Source organism: Tupaia chinensis, unplaced genomic scaffold (assembly GCF_000334495.1).
Source record: "Tupaia chinensis unplaced genomic scaffold, TupChi_1.0 Scaffold141887_1, whole genome shotgun sequence".
Classification (NCBI taxonomy): Eukaryota; Metazoa; Chordata; class Mammalia; order Scandentia; family Tupaiidae; genus Tupaia; species Tupaia belangeri.
Genome location: NW_006201743.1, coordinates 426,104 through 448,770, shown reverse-complemented (window position 1 = coordinate 448,770; position 22,667 = coordinate 426,104). Strand labels below are relative to the sequence as shown.

The following is a 22,667-nucleotide window of genomic DNA, read 5'->3' as shown; positions in this document are numbered from 1 at the left end:
TTCTCGTCAAGAAGAAGGACACACGATTTTTTCCTCAGACAAGATCTTGTTTGTTACGCAGGCCAGTCTCACACTCACGATTCTCCTGCTTCAGCCTCCTGGATTGCTAGGATTACAGCACATACCACCATGCCCAGCCATTAGGTTGGACTGGGAACTGAACCCAGGCCTTCCATGTGGTCCCGGCTTGTGGAGCACAGAGTCTTAGCAGCACACACCACTGCAGCTGGACTAAAATTAAATTTCCACCAAAAGTATCACTGGAAAGGGAAATCCAGAATGCCTTTTAAAGGAGAGGCAAGTTTTAAAGGCAGGTACTCTTAAAAGCTCTAGTGTTTTGTCCTCCTATTTAATCTAGAATTAAAAGAAATATGTCTTTGAATATTTGTTTATTTTCTATTCAAAAGATTAGAATTTCTTTTTCCTTTGCTTGAATGTGTTGTAGAACTCAGCAATTCCAAGATTTCCAAATTAAATCTCCCTGTGCCATGAGCAAACAGAGAGAGGAATCCTTTGGAATCCATCCCCAGAACCCAGTGGTAATATGTTACACTTGCAATGTGTAAACTGTCTTCACGTTCCCTGCCTTAAATTCTGTTTTCAAGTAGAAAATTCTCCTCCTTCCCAAACTTTTGCTCCTACTGGGCCAATAACACCTAAATGCCTGAAACACTAGGCCACCAACCCCCAAAATGCTAAGCATTTATCCTAATTAAAGTTCCCTATTATTTTGCAAGCAAACTGGGTGGTCATTTAAAAAAATTATTTATTTATTATTATTATTATTATTGTTCACCAGAAAGAGAGAGAGAAAGTGATAAAGCAAGCCAACAGGTCGGGACTCAAACTGCAGTCAGTGATGTGGGAGTCCAGCACTTTAACCATCATCATGCCAATTTGCTGGCCCTGAATGAGCATTTTTAAACACAGCTTATAACTAAAAATATTAGCTAACACTTGCCTTAGAGAATTACTCTTCTTCATGTCTTAAAAGTCTAATTTCTGGGCCCTAAAGAGGGAATTTTCAGAAGAGAAATCCCTCAACCTGAGCAGACTGGGCTTATCCCTCCAAGACTGCTTGTAGCACCCATGTTCCTCAACAGACAGATCTGCAAGTCTCTTGCCTACCACTACCCCACAGAGGGAGGCTCATTTTCAGTAAATACTATCACACATGCTTCTCTATCCGATACAAACATCTCACCAAAGACTTAATTACAGCTAGGTGGCAACCCAACAATTAAGAATGTTAAAAAGACAAAAGCACATTATTATATCTGATATGGAATGTTGGCTGCTTTATGAGAATTTTAGAGAACCAGAAAAGAAATGTTACAAAACACTGTTACAAACAAAACTGAGATTTTAGTCACTACTTTGTTAAAGCAAAGCAAGAGGTGGAGAATAAATCAGAAAGTATTTATTGAAAAACAGTATTACCATGTTAGATTGAATTGCTGGGATCTTCATATGCAAAAAGGTAACCTCTAAAAAACTTCAGCACTAAATAAAACATCTCAAGTATTTCAGTAAAGAACTGAGTGATTTATTTCTAAACAAGAATCTCATATACACATTGATACACGCATTCCCCATATGGGAATTATTTACCTTCTGACGTCTTTTCTCTTTCCTTTTGTCTTCTGTGTCCTGTAACATTTTCTCTTTCCACAGGTCAAAGAAGTAGGAAGGATCAGTATAGAACTTCAGCCCATCCTTCTTATCATCTCTATGAATCAACGTATTACAAGTCAGAGAAAAAAAAGAGAGTTAGATACTTTCTTATGGAAGTTAATTTAAACTCTTGAGGTTATAACATCTACATAGTGAATTTTAGTTATCTATACATTATTAAGTCTCTAATTTTCTTATTTGAAAACATGTGGAAATATCCAAGAATTACCTGTCCTAGAATAATTATATTAAAAATATCCTTGCAAATTTAAAATTAGGCATAAAAATTTCCCCAAAAAAGGTCACAATACGGGTCATAAATAGCAATTTTTAATACCTGAATTATTTCAGGAAATGTTTATTCCAACAGAGAGATGGAAGTACAGATAAATGTACTATTCTGGAGCTTCAATGTTACAGGATTAAAATCAGTACTCTACCTTTTTACCAATGTTTGCCCAGTATATATACATTCAATTAGGAAAGAAAGAAAATTTTCGTGGGGTATGAACTGTGATGAGCTCTGTATTTGCAAAGTGGAAATAACCTACAAAGAAACTTTTTTCACTTGCAGTCATTCATTTTAAAGTACTGCTATGATTACTGTGGTCTAAAAACTATTCTGAGCTCCTTACTTATTATAAAATCAATAACACAGCAGATAATATGAATCCAAAATTGTTATATAAATCAGTAGTAATGCTCAAACAATTATGTACATAGAGTACACACTCTGTTCTACTAACGGTTATACAAAGTATTCGCCCTACAGACTGCCTTCCAGAGGAAGTAGAACAATTACATTTCATATTACTATTTCAACAAGTCATTTAAGACACAGAGGGGAAACAAAATCAGTTACATGAGTAACAAATGAGTTTATGCCTAAATAGTGAAAGGAAGTTAACCAAATGATTCAGGAGGAAAAAAGTCGTCTGTCCATAAGAGTCCCTTGTCTGCATACCATATCTGCCGAGCATCTCACCATCAAACACTAAGGCCATGGCTATAAGGCGTTAAGTACTGCTGTGTCTGAAATCGCTAAAGAACCAGTGTAACTCAGTACTTTAAACTTTGATTATTTCATCCTGGCTTTAGCAGGTACAGAAGACAATGGATTATCATCTTCATTGCTATAATGTGTTAAGCATTATATGTTAGTAAATATCAATAGATATTGATATTTGTTTCAGGTGGAAATATTCTTTGGGTTTCCATTTTGAATATGTTTGGACTAAACAAACAATAAGGTACTTATGTTTGCAGCATTTATCTATGTTCCTATTTTAATCTGTAGCTTTACTTTCCAAAATTTCTAAAAATCTTAATTGATAAGTCACCCATCTGATAGAGATTTTTATTAAAAACATTATGGTTAAAAAGAAAATTTGTCTCCCTAAGATACTAGGACCTTAAATACAGGCAAAGGCAGGGCTAGTAGGCAGTATGGTGGTTAAGGCAATGGATTCCCATATGGGTGATCACAGTTCAAGTCTTTGACCTGGCAGCTTGAAAACACCCCAGGCATGTGTGTGTGCATGCCCAAAATCCTGAGAGGAGGATGGAGGAGAAGGGACTGTGGTGTGGTCATCCTCCCTGGGGGGCAATTTCTAAGCATTATATGTTAGTAAATATCAATAGATATTGATATTTGTTTCAGGTGGAAATATTCTTTGGGTTTCCATTTTGAATATGTTTGGACTAAACAAACAATAAGGTACTTATGTTTGCAGCATTTATCTATGTTCCTATTTTAATCTGTAGCTTTACTTTCCAAAATTTCTAAAAATCTTAATTGATAAGTCACCCATCTGATAGAGATTTTTATTAAAAACATTATGGTTAAAAAGAAAATTTGTCTCCCTAAGATACTAGGACCTTAAATACAGGCAAAGGCAGGGCTAGTAGGCAGTATGGTGGTTAAGGCAATGGATTCCCATATGGGTGATCACAGTTCAAGTCTTTGACCTGGCAGCTTGAAAACACCCCAGGCATGTGTGTGTGCATGCCCAAAATCCTGAGAGGAGGATGGAGGAGAAGGGACTGTGGTGTGGTCATCCTCCCTGGGGGGCAATTTCTCACTTTCTCTCTTTCTCTGTCTCTCTGGCGAGTACATATGCCTTGTGGCAGGAAAGGAAACAAACAAACAAACAAAAACACTGATGTATGTATATACATACATCAGGCAAAAGTATAGAAAAACTGAGTTAAAATTTTGTGTAACTTTAAGATGTATAAATGCACATTTCTTTTTAAAAATGGAGTGAATACTTTAAAGAAGGTGGAAACTCACTTAAGTAAATACATGTTGACATTGGTATAAGAATATAAGCAGATATGTTTTGTTTATACCATCTAAGCACTTACTTTTTCAGTCACTTTTTACTCCTTATATTAAGACAATGTCAAGAGTGTCATATTTAAGTTCAAATGCTAGAGTTTCTTTGTTTCAAATCCCCCCCCCCAAATATTGCACAATTAGTGAAAAGGGGTTTTAAACTGGTACTGCTATTCTTAAAATACCATTAAAAAGGCAAAGATGTGCTTTATTTTCCATAAGACTAAATGTATACACACATAAAAGTCAAATAATTTTTTATGGAATCAAAATTTTTAAATTTCCACAAATATTTGATCATTATCCTAATTAATCAAGCTAAGTAATTTTTTGAGTTTTCAAACAGAATTTTTAGTGAGATTTCTTAGTAACACCGAGAAGAAATTTTCAGTAAGCAAAGCTTCATGTGTACTGAGTCTCCCAGTGCTAAGTAAAACTAAAATTGCCCTGGAAAAATTCTTACTGACCAAAAGTCACAAGTTAAAACATTAGGCTTTCAGTGCTACTATGCACACATATCATTAATTTTTAAATGAACGTGTGAAACCTTTGGAAAGTATACTTGTTTCATAGAAAGGCGCAGCTGCTTGCTCCTTGCCCACTGGTATCCATGGGGTCTCTAACATGTTCTTGAGAGAATGTGCCTATCTGTTCAGAAAGAAAGGGATGGGCTTGAGCCGCACGTTACTAACAGAACAACAATGAAGGGTAGCTCCAAACGTCTCTTTGTGGACCTTGAGAAAGGGCAGGAATTCCAACCGAGAAAAACTTTGGGCACTTTTGAAAAGGACGAAAGAGCCCATGAGGGCAGGAATACATGGCGGGAAGATCAGAACTAACAGGATTCTGGAACATCATCACAGGACTTCACCTCACTGACCGTGGGGCAGTGAGGGCCCCTGGTCACCTCTGTCTGTGCTCATCAGAGGCCAAAGATGTGAGATGGACAAGAGGGCAACAAAGACGGGGAGGAACGATGAGACAGGAGGCAGGAGAGGCAGGAGGAGTTTTTCTAAAGCATTTTTTAGTTCTTTCATAATTTTTTGCACTGTTTATTTTTCCATTCTTCTACTTAGAAATGTGGTCCCGATAATGCACCCTACTGTTTTACAACAGAAGGTTAATTTGTTGACTACATTTTCACTCTTAAAAATTCCTAACATGGCAGAATACCTTTTTCTGAATTAAATAACTAATGTCTCTGCAGTGCTGAAGTGCTGAGGCAGGTATTTTGCTGCACAGTAAATGAATTATGCGGCTCCTTTCAAACTGACTGAAAATGAGCAACAACAACATAACCACACACAGCATTGTTACGATGTTACCCACATACCTACATCTAAAAGCTCAAATTAGAGCTCCTGCTTCTCTTGGTAAACGTATGTACATTTTGAAATAGTAAAACATTAATAATGCTTTACCCAAAGAGTAGTTACATTTTGTAAAATACTGCGCTTATTATTTTCAAAGTTTGAAAAAATTCTTAATTTTAACAGAACGGAGGATATTCCTGAACAATGCGTCAGTAGGTTCCCAAATCCGCCCACCTCTGCACACCTCTCTACTGCACGGGCTCTGCAGGGGACACACTAGGCTGTACCTGTACGGTGTCAGGATGTTCAGAGGAGGTGGCTTATCACTCTGGTTATAAATGTCAGCAACAGGATTAGGAATACTGTTCTTTGAAACCACCTGCTGGTCTTGGACTGTAGAACTTTTGAAGGCTTTCTTCATGTTGATATCCTGTAGTGATACTGTTTAGAGAAAAGTCCCCCAAGTTGAGTTTCACAGACATATGTTTAACTGTTTAGAAATAAGTATCATTTAACTCATAATCACAAACATCTCCTAGACTAACCAAATGATGTCTTATATTGTCCATTTAAAACCTAACATGTGCATTCTTGCCCTCCTACAGTTAATAGTTATCTCTCTAAAAAGAGGTCAAATTATGGCTTTTTTCTTTTTGTAGCAATCTAATTATTTCATTGGGCCTAATATTAGAAAATTATTTTTAATCAAATAGCAACCCTCAGAAATCATACAGGAATATAGTTGAATCTAACAGTTATATAAATGTATGGATTTGGATATCCTAAGGAAAACACCATTCACACAGTTAATACCAGCTTAAATGTAATGTACATGGGGAACACTTCCACAAAAATTACTCAAATGTAAATGACACATTTTTTTCTAATATTAACATTAAAGAAAGATGGCAAGGCTTATCAACATACGGATAGTCCTTGATATTAAGGAGCTTGATACATAACACAAAACTGCCCCAAGGACTCAGAAAATGGGCGGAAACATTCTTTTCTTGTGTTTGTACAATACTTGACATTACACTTATTAACTCATCTGGCTTTGACACAAATATTTGAGGTGAACAACTAGTCCTATCAACCCAGCCAACACCATTCACACAGTTAATACCAGCTTAAATGTAATGTACATGGGGAACACTTCCACAAAAATTACTCAAATGTAAATGACACATTTTTTTCTAATATTAACATTAAAGAAAGATGGCAAGGCTTATCAACATACGGATAGTCCTTGATATTAAGGAGCTTGATACATAACACAAAACTGCCCCAAGGACTCAGAAAATGGGCGGAAACATTCTTTTCTTGTGTTTGTACAATACTTGACATTACACTTATTAACTCATCTGGCTTTGACACAAATATTTGAGGTGAACAACTAGTCCTACCACCCCAGCCAGTATGCCACTGATGCTAAGATTCAGGGATGTTAAATGACATTGCCAAGATCTGCCAGCAAAAAAGTGACAAGCCCAAAACAAAATACACATTTCCCAACTTTCAGTCAAGTGTTTTTTGTACTCAAACACCTGTGCCAAGGAGAGTAATAGCATAAATCTTGATTGCAAAGGGGCTTAAAACATGTAACATGTACTGCAAATTTTCATACAATTTAACCTATAAATGATCCTTTTTCAGTGTAAGGTGTATCAAAAGCATTACAACTGCAAGAGCCAAAAAAAAAAAAAAACCTGAAGATGAATAAATATTAAAAAAATCACTTGTGGGGACCAGCAGCTGGCATAATGGTTACATTGCTAGACTCCTATGTAGTCAACCACAGTTCGAGTCCCAGACCCTGTGGCTTAAACTCACGCCAGGCGCGTGCCCAAGATCCTGAGAGTAGAATGGAGGAGAAGGGATTGCTGCACAGCTATTTCCCCTGGCAGGGGGGGGAGGGTGATTTCTCACTTTCTGTCTCTCTGTCTTTCTGGCGAGCGCACGTGCCCTATAGCAAAAACCTCCCCCCAAACAAAAAAAGTCACTTGTGACACTTGTGATATCAATTTGAAAAGTGAATGATTGATTTAAGATGTTAGCGATTCCTTATCTGAATAAACCAAAGAGCTACTCAAAATATTTTTTTCAATAGAAAATAAAATTATAAAAATCTGATTTAAAAGAGCATGTCTTTAACTTCCTACGTATTGTTGGAAAGGTCACTAAGAATATTCATAATGAATAGTCAGATTTCAATGTTTTACATTTTTGTTAAATTTATGCTCATTAATTTAATTTGACCCTTGATAAAGATTTGAACATGGGCCCAGCAGATTGTGTGGTAGTTAAGAAGCTGGACTCTCACATGGCCGACCCTGGTTTGAGTCCCGGACCTGGTGGCTTGCCTTCTCTCTTTCTATCTCTCTGTCTCTCTCTAGTCAAACTGAATAATAATAAATAAATAAAATTAAATAATTCTAAAAAAAAAAAAATCTGAACATGAAAAACATATTTTTAATTTTTAAAATGATGAAGGATAGAGCCAGCAGGTGACGTGGTGGTTAAGGGTGCTACACTCCCACATGGCTTACTGCAGTTCAAGTACTGAACCTGGCGGCTTTCTTTCTCACTTTCTCTCTCTCTCTCTCTCACTCTCTCTTGCTCTCTTTCACTCTGTCCCTCTCTGGTCAAATGAAAATAAATAAAGTTAAAGAAAATAATAAAAAAAAAAAATGAAGGATGAATTCCTCAAATAACTACCTTTCAAGAAAATTAGGTTTTTTTTTTCTTTAACAATATATGTACAGCACAAAAATAAGATGCTAAGATCCCCTTACTGCAACAAGAGAAACTGCAAGTACCATTATCAAGGTAAAAATAATATTTTTTAGGTTTTTGTCACAGGGTGTGTGTGCTCGCCAGAGTGACAAAGAGACAGTGAGAGGGAAAGTGAGAAATCACCCTCCTGGGAGGACGGTCATGCACCAATCCCTTCTCAACTCTCCTCTCAGCATTTTGGGCATGCATGCACTCATGCCTGGTGTGATTTTTAAGCCGCCAGGCCCAGGATTCAAACTGTGCTCTGCTGTGTGGTAGTCCAGTGCCTTAACCATCATGCCACCTATAGGCCCTGGTAAAAATAATTTTTAAACTGAATTATTTTTCTCAAAGTAAATATGACATAGTGTATTATCACTTTTTAGTAGCTATTTTGCAGCCTAATCTTAGTCTTTTATTCAAAAGATACTGAAACTAATATTTTTAAAAAGGAATTGTTGGCAAGTTTTATTGAAACTGCCACAATTTCAGGGTGTATCATCAAAATGATTATTGATATTAACATTATTTTAAAACCTAAAGTTTAAAGGCCTACGTATGCTATTTCTGAGAAAGTTAGTAAAAATCTTAAATCGGCAGAATCATCAAGATTAGTTATCAGTATCAACTCTAATGAGAGCATCAGTTAGAAGCCTTTCGTGGGCCATATTAAAGCACATACACAGCCCTCCCTCTTACATGGACCGTATCTTTGGAGTGATGCTGTGATTTTTGGTTAAGAAAGTATTTTAAAATAACTACCCATAACCTAAATAAAGACTTTTAATTCTGAATGCACTTGAAGAAGTCTTTTAAGTAAGTACTCTATTGGTAATTTTAAGTATGCATATGAGGTAGACAAGATATAAGTCTTTTCATCACTAATTAACCCAAAGTTGTAGGTTTTCCCCCTTGTTCTTCTTCTAAGAAAGACAAGATGAAGTATCAGCATACTATCCTAAAGAAAAAGCAGTAATTACACTGCAATTAATTACTACCTTCTGTCAACATCACTTCTAGCTCATTGCTTTCATGCAATTACCTACCCTCTTCCACTGTTGAATCCAGCTGGGTGACTTTGACAGCAAGGCGATCAATTCTGTCTTGAAGAGAATTTGCTCTGATGTAGAAGTTGTTAGCCTCATTAAACAACTCACCAAATATGTCTTCAGCATGTTTGCCTGTGGAAGACAATGAATGGAGAAAGCCATCTGTTAAGAGAAGATGAAGCAGCCCTCACGCGGCCTCGCCAGTGCTTAGTACTGTCAATACGTGGGACTTTGTGCAAATGAGTGTGTAAATAAAGTGTCACAGTATAAGGCCTTTAGAACTTTCAATATTTATCAGATATTCATAGAAACCTGAAACTGACTCAAAGTTATGCGATTCAAAAATAGCCCGGACAGTGCAGAATCTATCACTGCATGAGTGATCATTCAAGTTGTTTCCCACTAAATGCAGTTTCTCTGGGGAAAAATGAAAAATTCTCGTTTTGTATGCTTAAAATGTGATTATCAGGGGCCTGACAGTAGTACAGTGATAACAAAATGAGACTTTGAGGCAGACCCACGTGGTAGGGTTCCAGGTTTGCATTCAGAGTACATTAGGTACAAACATGCCCATGAGCCATGGCTTGCTGAAGTTGGGGGTGGAGCGTAGCATCAAGATCCTGGGAGTGCTCTCTCTCTCTCGCTCACTTGCGCTGTGAGAAAAAATAATCTTTAAAAAAAGGTATAAATATGAGAGACCTTCAAAAAGTTTATTGTGAAAAAATGTTGCATGGATTTAAAACATTTTTGCACCAAAATAAACTTGTCCTTTAACTCCATTTTTCCACAAAATTTTTGAAGTCCCTTGGTATAACCCCAGGAACTAAACTTTCCTTTTATTCCCCAAGACAATACAATAAATCAAACTGGCCTTTAAACTTAGGGTTTCACATCTCATTCACAATCAGAAACATTAGATAACCTATGTTGTGCCTAACACAATGATCTTAAATTTCCAATGACATTAAATTCTTTTAATTAGAAATGTGAAATCCAGGTATAAAATGCTAACTCTAGCACTCTCCAAAATTCAGTATTTTGAATTTGGAGTTAAATTATTCCATAAGCTCAGTTTTACATTCTTATGAGTGAGTGCTAGATATAAATTACACTTTTCTTAAAATGCACTGAACATTTCTGAAAATTTAACAAGCAAGAAAGGAATTAGTATCTGCTCTCATTAAATTTCCAAATCCTAATACCATTCCTCTGTTCATTCAACAACATTTAATATTGGGTTGTCGGAAAAGTTGTGACGTATTTTTCTAGGCAAAAATGCATCATGACTTTTCTGACAACTTAGTAACTGCCTACTCTGATGTGCAAGGCACAACTCACACCTTAACTTCTCTGACAGAAATACCTACCATTTCTTTTCATTTTCATTTTCTATCAATTTATCACTCAAATGAGAAAGAGAACCTCCCAGGAAGAAAATGTCGCTAATGCAAGAGTAACTACCGTTTTCATAGTACTTCATAGTTTATCCCGTGCTCTCATAGCCACTTTCCAGATTCAGCATTGTAATCCATGAGCCAGCTCCAGGATCCAGGGCTCATGTCTGCCAGCCCAATGCTGAGATCCAGCCCTAGGACAGTGCCTCCTTCACACCCCTGTTCAGTGAATTAATGAGTGAGAGCCCAGGAGGCAACAGGGAGCTACTGTGTTCATTTTCTACATGACTAAATTGAGGTTTAGGGGCCAACAGATGGCGTAATGGCTACGTTGCTGGACTCCCATAGAGTCGACTGTGGTTTGAGTCCCTGACCCAGTGGCTTAAACTCATGCCAGGTGTGTGTGCGTGCGTGCCCAAGATCCCGAGAGGAGAATGGAGGAGAAAAGACTGTGGTATGAAAAACAAAACAAAACAAAACAAACCCAAACTGAGGTTTAAAAGAAAGGTGGTCTGTCCAAATCCCAAGGCTAATAAATGATAGAAATGGATGAAACAAGCGCTTGATCTAATCTTCTAACTTGCAGTTCTCTTTTTGTTTTTGTTTTGCTATAGAGTGCATGTGCTTACCAGACAGAAGCGGAGAGGGAGGGAAACTAAGAAAGTGCACCCCCCGCCTCAACGAACCCTAGCCGGGATGGCTACAACCACACATGACCCATGTGTTTTTCAAGTCACTGGGTCTGGGAATTGAACCTTGCAATTGGCCATGTGGGATCCAGCTTCCTTAACCTCCACACCATCTTCTTGCCCCCAGTTCTCTGCTTTTATCATAGAACTCGGAGAGCTTCCTTAAAGTTCAGCAACTTTTCTGAATTATTTCAAGCCATGAGACACTTGACAGTTTCCTATATATTTAATGCAACAGATTAAAATATTTCACTGCATAATGGTCAACCCCTCCAGACACTGAATAAGCTTTTTTTATGAATTCAAAAATAGTATGATTTCATAAAATCTAACTATGCGACTATCCTTAAGAGAAATTTTCTCTTACGAATAGGGTCCAGCAGGTAGCATGGTAGTTAAGGTGCTGGGCTCCCACGTGACTGACCACAATTCAAGTCCAAACCTGGCAGCCTGAAAATCATGCTAGGCACATGTGCATGTGTACTCAAAATCCCAAGAGGAGAATGGAGGAGAAAGGACTGTGATGGGGCCCTCTCCTTGGGAGGGTGATTTCTTACTTTCTGTTTCTTTATCCCGTGCTCTCATAGCCACTTTCCAGATTCAGCATTGTAATCCATGAGCCAGCTCCAGGATCCAGGGCTCATGTCTGCCAGCCCAATGCTGAGATCCAGCCCTAGGACAGTGCCTCCTTCACACCCCTGTTCAGTGAATTAATGAGTGAGAGCCCAGGAGGCAACAGGGAGCTACTGTGTTCATTTTCTACATGACTAAATTGAGGTTTAGGGGCCAACAGATGGCGTAATGGCTACGTTGCTGGACTCCCATAGAGTCGACTGTGGTTTGAGTCCCTGACCCAGTGGCTTAAACTCATGCCAGGTGTGTGTGCGTGCGTGCCCAAGATCCCGAGAGGAGAATGGAGGAGAAAAGACTGTGGTATGAAAAACAAAACAAAACAAAACAAACCCAAACTGAGGTTTAAAAGAAAGGTGGTCTGTCCAAATCCCAAGGCTAATAAATGATAGAAATGGATGAAACAAGCGCTTGATCTAATCTTCTAACTTGCAGTTCTCTTTTTGTTTTTGTTTTGCTATAGAGTGCATGTGCTTACCAGACAGAAGCGGAGAGGGAGGGAAACTAAGAAAGTGCACCCCCCGCCTCAACGAACCCTAGCCGGGATGGCTACAACCACACATGACCCATGTGTTTTTCAAGTCACTGGGTCTGGGAATTGAACCTTGCAATTGGCCATGTGGGATCCAGCTTCCTTAACCTCCACACCATCTTCTTGCCCCCAGTTCTCTGCTTTTATCATAGAACTCGGAGAGCTTCCTTAAAGTTCAGCAACTTTTCTGAATTATTTCAAGCCATGAGACACTTGACAGTTTCCTATATATTTAATGCAACAGATTAAAATATTTCACTGCATAATGGTCAACCCCTCCAGACACTGAATAAGCTTTTTTTATGAATTCAAAAATAGTATGATTTCATAAAATCTAACTATGCGACTATCCTTAAGAGAAATTTTCTCTTACGAATAGGGTCCAGCAGGTAGCATGGTAGTTAAGGTGCTGGGCTCCCACGTGACTGACCACAATTCAAGTCCAAACCTGGCAGCCTGAAAATCATGCTAGGCACATGTGCATGTGTACTCAAAATCCCAAGAGGAGAATGGAGGAGAAAGGACTGTGATGGGGCCCTCTCCTTGGGAGGGTGATTTCTTACTTTCTGTTTCTCTCTCTGGCATGTGTACACACCCTAGGGCAAAACAAACTTAATAAAACAACAACAACAAAACCTGACAGTTCCCAGTCCCACAATATGCAAAATGATTCCACAAAGGCAAGGAAAAAAAAATCCCACAAATTGCAAATATTTAAAAATACTGTCACTAGATGCAATACCAAGAACTATTATTTGTTTTCTGCCTCATAAACTCCTGAGCTTCAGACTTGTGTATCATCTTAATAAGCTACCAAGCATCTCCCTCTCAAATTCTGTATGAGTTCAAACACGAATCCTCTCTTCTCCCAACCCCTGGCAACCCCCATTCTACTTTCTGTCTGTATGAGTGTGAACACTCTAGATTAGAACTCTCGATGAAATGGTTTACTCAGCTCAGGTGACCACCTCCCGGTTAAGTCAATCACTGGTTCTTGGGCTTCTTCCATCTGGCCAGCAGCCTCACCACTGCTGCTGTTGTCAGACCCCTTTGGCCAGGTCTGCAGATCCTCTCCCACCTCTCAACCTTCATTCCCCTCTCAGCCTTCATCCCCCTCAGCTTCTCCCTTGTTTCCACCCTTCCTCAAACGTGAAACTTCCCAGCAGCCCAGAGCTTAACATCTTTTTGTTTTTTAATTTATTTAATAGGAAAAAAAAAAGCTAATTACTTCTGCTTCTAAATCTAGTGTTTCAATATTATTAAGAACTTGAAAAATTAGTGACACAAAAAGAGAATCAATGTGTTAAGTATTCCAACCTCTTCTATCAACATTCTCTTGGGCCTCTCACCTAGTCTAATAGCCTTCAAATATTCCCTCTATGTTGATGACTCCTAGATTTCTATGTCCACATGGACCTCTTCCAGAAACCCAGGCTCACTATCAAACTCTTTCCTGAGCAGCACCACCTGCGTGACATGTATTCATGTGTTGACAGCACCACCTGTGTAACATGTACCCATGTGCTGAAAGCACCACCTGAGGAGCACCTCTTGGGTTCTCACTCAAACTTGACCTGTGTGGAACAAAATCTTCTACTTCCCCCTTTAATCTTGCTCCTCTCAGTGTCTTCCCCTCTCAGAAAGTGCCAACTCCATTCTTGCTGTTGCTCAAGCCATAGACTCTGAGGTCATCCCTGACTCCTCTCATTTTCTCACAAGCCACACTGGCTCTCCTGTAAACCCTGTCATACACATGATGTTTCCAAAATACATCCAGAGTCTGACCACTCTGCACCATCTCCCCTCATCCTACTCTGGTCTGTCACCATGGCCTCTCACCTGAATTCCAAACTTCCCAGCTCCCACCTGGATACACACTCACTTCAGGACATCTACAAACCTGGCCACCTTATCAAAGCTCAATTAGATCCTGCTCCTTCTGCACGTCCACATCCCTCCTTGCCTTGCTATCTCACTCTGAATCAAAGCCAAAGGCCATGCAATGCCTTCCAAGGTCTTACATGACTATGCTACTCTTACCTTCCTGATCTCACCTCCCACTACCTTTTCCCTTGCACATTCCAATCTAACTTCACTGGGTTCCTCACTGTTTCTTACAGGCCAAGCATATCCTCTTCTCAATGTTCCCTCTACTAGACCATTTCTCCCCCAGAGACTTAGGTGGTTTATCCCCTTACTTTATCCAGCAACCCTAGCTGAACCGTTACCTCACCTCACATGCAATCACACACGCACACACTCCCTGTCCCATCCCTGCTTAGCACTTACCATCATGTAATGGATCACACGTTTTTATGTATTCAGCTTATTTCTCATCAGTCTCCCTCTACTAGAACATATCATCACTGAAGACAAGGATTCTCCTCAGTTCTGTGCATTACTATATCAATCCTCAATGTCTAGAACACCACTGGCTCAATTAAGATTTTTGGAATAAATAAAAATGCATTAATTGAATCATGACCCAATTAACACAAAACCAACCCTTCAGGATATAGAGTGGAGCCTGTAAGAGGAAATGACCCATCTGTGCTCCCACCATAGCCTCAGCGTTCCTCGATCACAGGAGTCATGTAAGTTTACTCTCGTCTTTATCTACCTGAGTGTTCTAGGGGTATGAGCTATGCCTTTGACCTCCGTACTGCTTGTGCTGAGCAGTACAACCTACCTGCTGAATACCAGTGTTTTCTTGTTAACAAATATACAGCCAACTAATGACCACTGCTCGAAAAACATTGATAAATTCTGGGCTAAAAAGAATAACCATGTTTCTATGCTTTCGGATAATCTCAGAATTCTTTAATAGACAGATGTGCACACTGGGAATATGCAAGAGAAGCATCCAGTATACTGCTTTTCAAAGTGACTGGGCTTGGTAACACCTAATAGCATTTTTTCAGAATTGCTGTTTTATAAAATCTATTTGGGAAATGCTGGGTGATTTGTAGACATACATCATCTTTCAAATGCTTCACATCCGACACTCTCAGTTCTTTATTTCAGAACATCTGACAAGGCCAAAATAAAACCAAATAAATTTTGGTTTTCTACTTGATCACAGTTTTTTAGTTTGTTTTGTCTTGTTTTGCTTTTAAATGCAAAAATAGCTGGACGTGTTGGCATATGCCTGTAGTCCCAGCTACTCCAGAGGCTGAGGCAGGAGGATGGCGACATGTGAGCCCTTAACTAAAAAATAAAATAGTGTGTGTATATGTATGTATGTACTCACTGCAGCAATACAAACACTTTCTACCTCTTCCTCTTCTATGCAGAAAACTAACTGATAGCATATATTTCCAAGAACAGGTGAATGTATACCATGGTCTCCTGCAAATTATGGCCACATTTTCAAAGCAGCAACTATTGTTGAATACAGGACTGTAGTCTTTGCTAAGTGCTATATATAAGGAAAAGGATAAATACATGAGCCCTTTACTTTCATGGTTTACCCCTTTTTGAAAACATACAATTGATACTACATTTCCACTTGGAAGTTCTTGATTTAAAAAGACACAGAAATTAAAGACTTGCATAATTAATATTTTACCAGCTGCTGAATGCTGACAAGTGACTGAAGAGAAGAAAATGGAAAGAGCTATATTTTCTGAAGAATTAGAATAAAGTGTTGCAATTACAGTCTTCAGTTTTGCAAACAGCATCTGATTTGAAAAGTTGAATTCTACTCACTCTTTCAATGACAAGTCCATTAATAGTGAAACTTAAAAATAACTCCTAAATTGAAGACCTCATTGAGGTAAATGAGATTTATTATTTACTGACAAGTTTCACTTCTAGACTTATTAGTACATATGAACTTGTATGAACTCATGTCCAAAAACATCAGGTTAAGAAATATGCCTCCAAATTGCCAAAGCACTAAACATATACAGGGATTTTCAACTGTGTGAATATAACAAAATAACAAAATGTAACAAAATGTAAGTGAAGATTTACTGAAAACAATCGAGGCATCTTATATGAGTCCTTTCTGTGAAACAAAAAAGTCATAACAAGGGCCTTCAAAATTTTTCACACACACATACTCTTAGCATCTAGTTCATGCTTTGTCAAGATTTTGGCTTTTCATTATCCATCAAAAGAAATGTCTTGAGAAAAAAATGTCTGACTCCAGGGCTAAAGGTAGAAGCTATCAAATGACCCTAGAAAAATAAAGTGCTCAAAGATTGGTGGAGAAATACAAAAGGACACAGGAGCCAGCCTGAAAGGGCTCTCACTGGCCAAATCTGGGGAGATGTGAGCATCAAAGTAAAATAAAAACAATGGAATGTAGCCCATAGTATGAAATAATCCATCAGTCCCTGTTGATATAGCTGAATGAATCAACAAGAAGTAAATAAATTTGAGAGCACTTAAAACAGAATGCCAATTAACTAACATTAAAATTATGGAATGTTATCACTGTTCCACAAACACCACAGCAAAAATACTTGGGGCAAGAATCAATGGATGCTAATACTAGTGGTTCACAGAAATGGGATAAGACAGAGGACATTTACATAGTCTCGAGGTGTTTATCCATAAGATAGTCACTCATCACATATGGGAAGAAATTTTTACATTAAAAAAACAACCAGTAATCAACTGATGAAAGTCAACATCACCAGTTATGGGACAAACAAGAAAGTGTATGTGCTTCCTGATAAAATGTACTCAGAAAGGTATACTATCATTGTGTGGGATTTCTGTCAATATCCTAAATCTAATTAAGACAGGATAAAAGGTGAGAAATGAAAACCAGGCCAAGCTTGAAATGAAAACCAGGCCAAGCTTGAAAACAAAACTTCACAGAAAAGGAGACTGAGACAAAAGACACAGGAGAAAGGGGGAACCAGGGCAACCCTGATAACAAAACTTCACAAAACAGAAGAAACTGTAAGGGTCAGTCCACCATGATTTACAGCGAATGTATGAACTCTTGTCTAAGAATGTCAAGTCTCATGGTCACACATGGTCATGCATGCCCACTAGTGCCACAGATGACCCATGGTAAACCATTGCTTCATTAGCATGATAGGAAACACACTCCTGGGAGGAGATCTTGGACACTAATAATACATACATCCTATGTTTGAGCATGTTCAGCTAGAGAACATGTGCACAAAGCAGTATCCTTACAGGAGTCTCAAGACCACCCCTAAGCCCTAGAAATCTAACCCCTTGATGGATATGCATATAAATATCCCATAAAAGGAGATCTCCAAACGGATCCAGTGCTGTCTCTTCCTACTGAGCAGTCCGCTCTGCTAGAGAGTGTATTCTTATCTCTGCTCAATAAACTTGAGCTTGAATTCTTTCCTGCAACAAAGTCAAGAACCTGAGAGACCTCCCTCACCCTGGTGACAAAATCATGAAGCATTAGACTATCTAGACCAAGGAACATTCCACAATATGAATGGCTGGTTATCTTTAAAATGCCAAGGTCATAAAAGTCAAAGAAAGGCTAAGAAACCATTTCAGATTAAAGGAGACTAGAAAGAAACAATTTTATAAATATACGTACTCATATATGGGAGGGGAGTGAGAGAGGATAAGAGAGGAGCCTGAAGAAAAAATGTGGTAAAATAATATCTGAAACATCTGGGTGAGTTTATGGAAATTCTTTGTACTGTATTTAACTTATTTCTAAGTCTGAAATAATTTCAAAATAAAAAGGTACAAAAGAAAACTTTATCATAATTTGTATAGTAACACCCAATTGCTACTAAATTCCATAAAACGACAAGTTGTAATTATTGGGCTCCAAGATTTTTGCTATTATCTTTTTTTCCTTTCTTTCTTTTTTTTTTTTTTTAAGAGAGATTTTTGCTATAAGGGGCATGCACTTGTGAAGAGACAGAGACAGAGGGAAGAAGTGAGAAATCACCCCCCACCCCCAGAGGGGATGGCCACACCACAATCCCTTTTTCTTCATTTTCTTCTTGGGATTTCAGGCACGTACGTACAAATGCCCAGCATGAGTTTCAAGTCACCAGGCTCAGGACTCATGGGAGTCCAGCACCTTTACCACTATGCCACCTGCTGGCTCCTATTTTTCTTTTTCTTGTTTTTAAGAGGTTTTTACCTTAGGGCACATGCCAGAGAGAGACTGAGACAGTGAAAGGGAAAGTGAGAAATCACCCCCTGGGGGAGATGACCACATTGCAATCCCTTCTCCTCCCCAGACGTTGGGCATACACATACACGCACCCAGTGTGATTGTCAAGCCACTGCATCCAAGATTCAAACTGCAGTCGGCCACGTGGGAGTCTAGCAACATAACCACTACGTCATGTGCTGGCCCCCCTGTTTTTCTTTTTAAAGTTTTGGTTTTCCTACTTAGAGAACAATTCATGATTATTATAAGAAATGGAAAATACAGGAAAGTAAACAATAGAAATATGTTTGGTGTGTGTGAGCAACATCAAGAAAGCCAAAATGGCCAGGGCCCAGTGAGTGGTGGGGAAAATGGTTGATGAGGACAGAGATATAAATGTCCTTCCCTTTGAAGGTGGGTGACTAGAGTAAATAGACAGATCAGATAGGAGGTTGGTGAGCAAGTGAGAGCCAAGGATGACTTGGACTAGAATAATGACATTGGGGTAACAAATAGGTATAGATTTGGTACATATTTTGAAGATAATTTATTTTATTAGCTATTGGATTAAATGTCTGGTCCAAGAGAGAAGACACAAATCAAAAGCAACTGGGGAGGAGGGCCAGCAGGTGGTGTAGTGGTTACATAGCTGGACTCCCACATGGCTGACTGTGGTTTGAGTCTTGGACCCTGTAGCTTAAAAACTCACAACGGGTGCTTGTGTGCGCATGCCCAAGATTTCAGAAGGAGAATGGAGAAGAGGTGATTACAGCATGACCATTTCCCCTGGGGGGTGATTTCTCACTTTCCCTCTGTCTCTGCATTCTCTCTCTCTCTCTCATGTGTGCGTACTAAGGCAAAAACCTCGGGAAAAAAAGGTAACAGGAAGAGTAGAGTTCACATTTGCTAAAATGGGTGGGGCAGGGTTGGAAAAAGAGGGAGGCAAGACCTGATGAATTCAGTTTCAGATGTGTTGAACTGGAGGGCCTATTAGAAAACCAAGTGATGATATCAAATGGGCAATTGTATATAATTTCAAGTCTTGGGAAGAGGTCAGAAATGAAGACATACATTCCAAAGTCATCAGAAGAAGGATGGCATCTCAAGCCAGGAGACCAGATGAGATCACCTAGTGAGGAGGAACAGGCAGAGAACAGTTTTAATGACCAAGCCCTGGAGGAATCCAACATGAGAGGTTGGGAAGATCATCACAGGAAACTATTACAAACTAATCTGTGAGCCAAGAGAAACACCAAAATGCTATGATCCAGAAGCCAGGTGAGAAGTTTCCCCAGAAGGAAGCAGTTATCAGTGAGTCAAATGCTACTAACAGATACAATGAGAAGACTGAGACTGACCCCTGGATTTAACAACATGGCAGTCACTAGTAATGCTGACAAGAACAGTTTCAAAAGAGTGGGTAGGATAAAATCTTAGCAAGGATGAGAGACAATGAGGGAAGGAGAGGCAGTGAACATATGAATTGTTCTCTAAAGGAACTTTGCTATGACAAGGGGACGACAGGGAGAAGTTAGTATGAGGTTTACAAAACTTGGGAGATTTCTCGAATATTGATGGGGATGAAATGTGTGTAGGGGCGCAGTGGGAGAGATGCAGAGAAGAAAGAAGGTAAATGTAGTTCTGGAGTGAACATGAGTGCTCCAGTGTAGAGACGGCATTGACAGTTCATTTTAGAGGGTCAGCAGGTTATACAGAGGTGTACCAGTGAGTTGACTAGTTAGGAGGAGGAGGTTTAATGCTCCTCTGTTTATTTTATCAGTGAAATAAGAAGCACAGCACAGCCATCATCTCAGAGTGGGGAAGTGTGAGGGGGAAACAGAAGCTATGAAACAGGCAAAGAGCAAGAAAACTAATTAACGAACTAGAGTAGGATTGCTGAGCAGCACTGAGGGCTCACCTGAGGAATGATTTTAAAGGTTTCTTCATTTCCAAATGTAAGCATTTAAAGCTACAAATTTCCCTCTAAGTACCTCTTTAACTAAATTCCACAAATACACTGGTATTTTGTGCTCCTTACCACACAGTGAGAAACAGTTTCTAATTTCTCTTTTGAATTCATCTTTGACCCAAGGACTATTTTTAAACATATTGCTTGATTTTCCAATATTTGAGAATCATCTAAAAAGATTATTATGAGTATTGCTGTCTCATTATCACCACACTCTGAATATTTATTTTTTGAAAATTACAATTTCATAGCCTAGCGTATGTCCCATCTTGGTAAATGATTCATGTGAAATAAAAAGAATGTGTATTCTACAATGTGGGAGTTCAGTATATAAAGATCAATTAAATCAGACTGGCTGATAGTATTGCTCAATCCTTCCATATCCTTATGGCTTTTTTTTTTTGGTCTACTATTATTTCAATTACTAATTCTTGTTGAAATCGCCAACTATGATATCGAGTTTGTCGATTGCTTCTCTTTTTGAATTTCAAGTATTTTAGAGCTTCCTATTAGGTGCATACAGATGAAGATCACTGTGTTCTTGACTCTCCTCTCACTGTAACAAGTGCCTCTCTATCTCTGCTTTGTAGTCTACTGTATCTGACAGTAACACCACCGTAGTAGCAGCTTTTCCACGCATTGTGTTTGCAAGGTGCATTTTTTTCTATAATCTTTATATCTTAATTCTTAACATGCACATATTTTAATCTTGCTTTTTTTTATCTGGTCTGATAATCTGCCTTTTAAGAGGTGTATTTAAAATGTTCCCATTTAAAGAAATTATTGACACAGTTGAATTTAATTCTATCATCTGGGCATTTGTTTTCCATCTGTCCCTTCTGTTCCACATTCCTTTGTTCTTCCTTTCCTGACTTCTTCTGGGATAATCATTATTTTTAAAGTTTATGTACTTCTTCAGAGAGAGAGAGGATCAGGGAGAGTCAGAGAGAGTCAGAGATACAGAGACAGGAACCTCCAATGGGGTCTTCATGCCACGGTCAGCCCTAGCCTTAGCTAACTAGAATCAGAGGCACACATACACACATGCACGGTGTACAGAGAGGCCTCAGGAGTTGAACCCAGGGTCTTCCTATGTGGGTCCAGTCTTGCAGAGCGTTGTACCACTGTCTTGCTCCCAAATAATTATTTCATGATTCCATTTTATCTTTTCTGTGCGTTTCTCTAAATGGTTACTAGAAATTAAAATATGTATCCTTCATACATTATAATCTACTGCCAAAGAATGCAGTCTTTCTTTCTCTTTTAAATTTTGTCAGAGGATGTGTGTGCTCACCAGAAAGAGACAGAAAGAGAAAATATGAAAGCACTTCCCATGGAGGTTGGCCATACCACAATCCCTTCTCCTTCTTTTCTCCTTTTGAAATCTTGGGCATGCATACCATGAGTGTTTTTCAAGCTACTGGGTTTGGGACTTGACCCACACAGTTGGCCGTGTGGGATCCAGCCACCTTAACCACCATGCTATCACCTTGCAATGTAAAACACAGCACTATATTCTGCTTACTTCCTTTGATCTTCAGTTCTGTCACTTATTTTATTGTTATATCAGGTATAAACTCCACAATAAATTTAAAGATGCTAGTCATCGTTTATAAAAAATGTAGTTGTAATTATCTTTTTAAAATCTGCTACAGGGCATATGCATTCACTAGAGAGAGACAGAGATGGATAGAGAAAGAAAGTAAGAAAGCCCCCCCCCCCCGGGGAATGGTCACACCATGATCCCTTATCCTTCACATTCCTCTTGGAATTTTGAGAACAAATGCACATGTGCCTGGTACGTTTTTCAAACTACCAGGTTCAGGACCCAAATCACACAGCTGGCCTTAAGGGATCCAGCTATCCTTACCACCACACCACCTGGCTGGCCCTGTAGACATAATTTTTAATGAACTTTTCTATTTATTTCCATATTGACTTTTCCGGGGATCTTTATTCCTTCTTGTAGATCCACACTTCTATCTGATATCATTTTCCTTCAGCCTAAAAAAATTTCATTTTTTAAAATTTATTTACATTTAATCACGTACATCTTTACATTGTACAGTATGGTTTTCCCAGCACAAATACAGTGCATATGAGTCAAGACAAAGAAATTACCATATGCATTATCAAATAACTTTTCATTTTTGTGTCAATTAAATGTATTGTTTTGTTACTGACCCTCT

At 38.7% G+C, this 22,667-nt stretch overlaps 1 protein-coding gene across 2 annotated transcripts in view; it reads right to left on the bottom strand.

Annotated features, from left to right (window-relative positions):
- The window catches only part of WASF3 (WASP family member 3), a 95,486-nt gene that overhangs the window by 15,805 nt on the left and 57,014 nt on the right, over positions 1-22,667 (bottom strand). For both annotated transcript variants that reach the window (XM_006163272.3, XM_006163273.3), the window contains exons 3-5: positions 9,147-9,281; positions 5,613-5,766; positions 1,612-1,729 (exon numbers count right to left, since the gene is read on the bottom strand). In XM_006163272.3, coding sequence (XP_006163334.1) covers positions 1,612-1,729; positions 5,613-5,766; positions 9,147-9,281 — 407 coding nt within the window. The remainder of the gene's footprint in view (positions 1-1,611; positions 1,730-5,612; positions 5,767-9,146; positions 9,282-22,667) is intronic.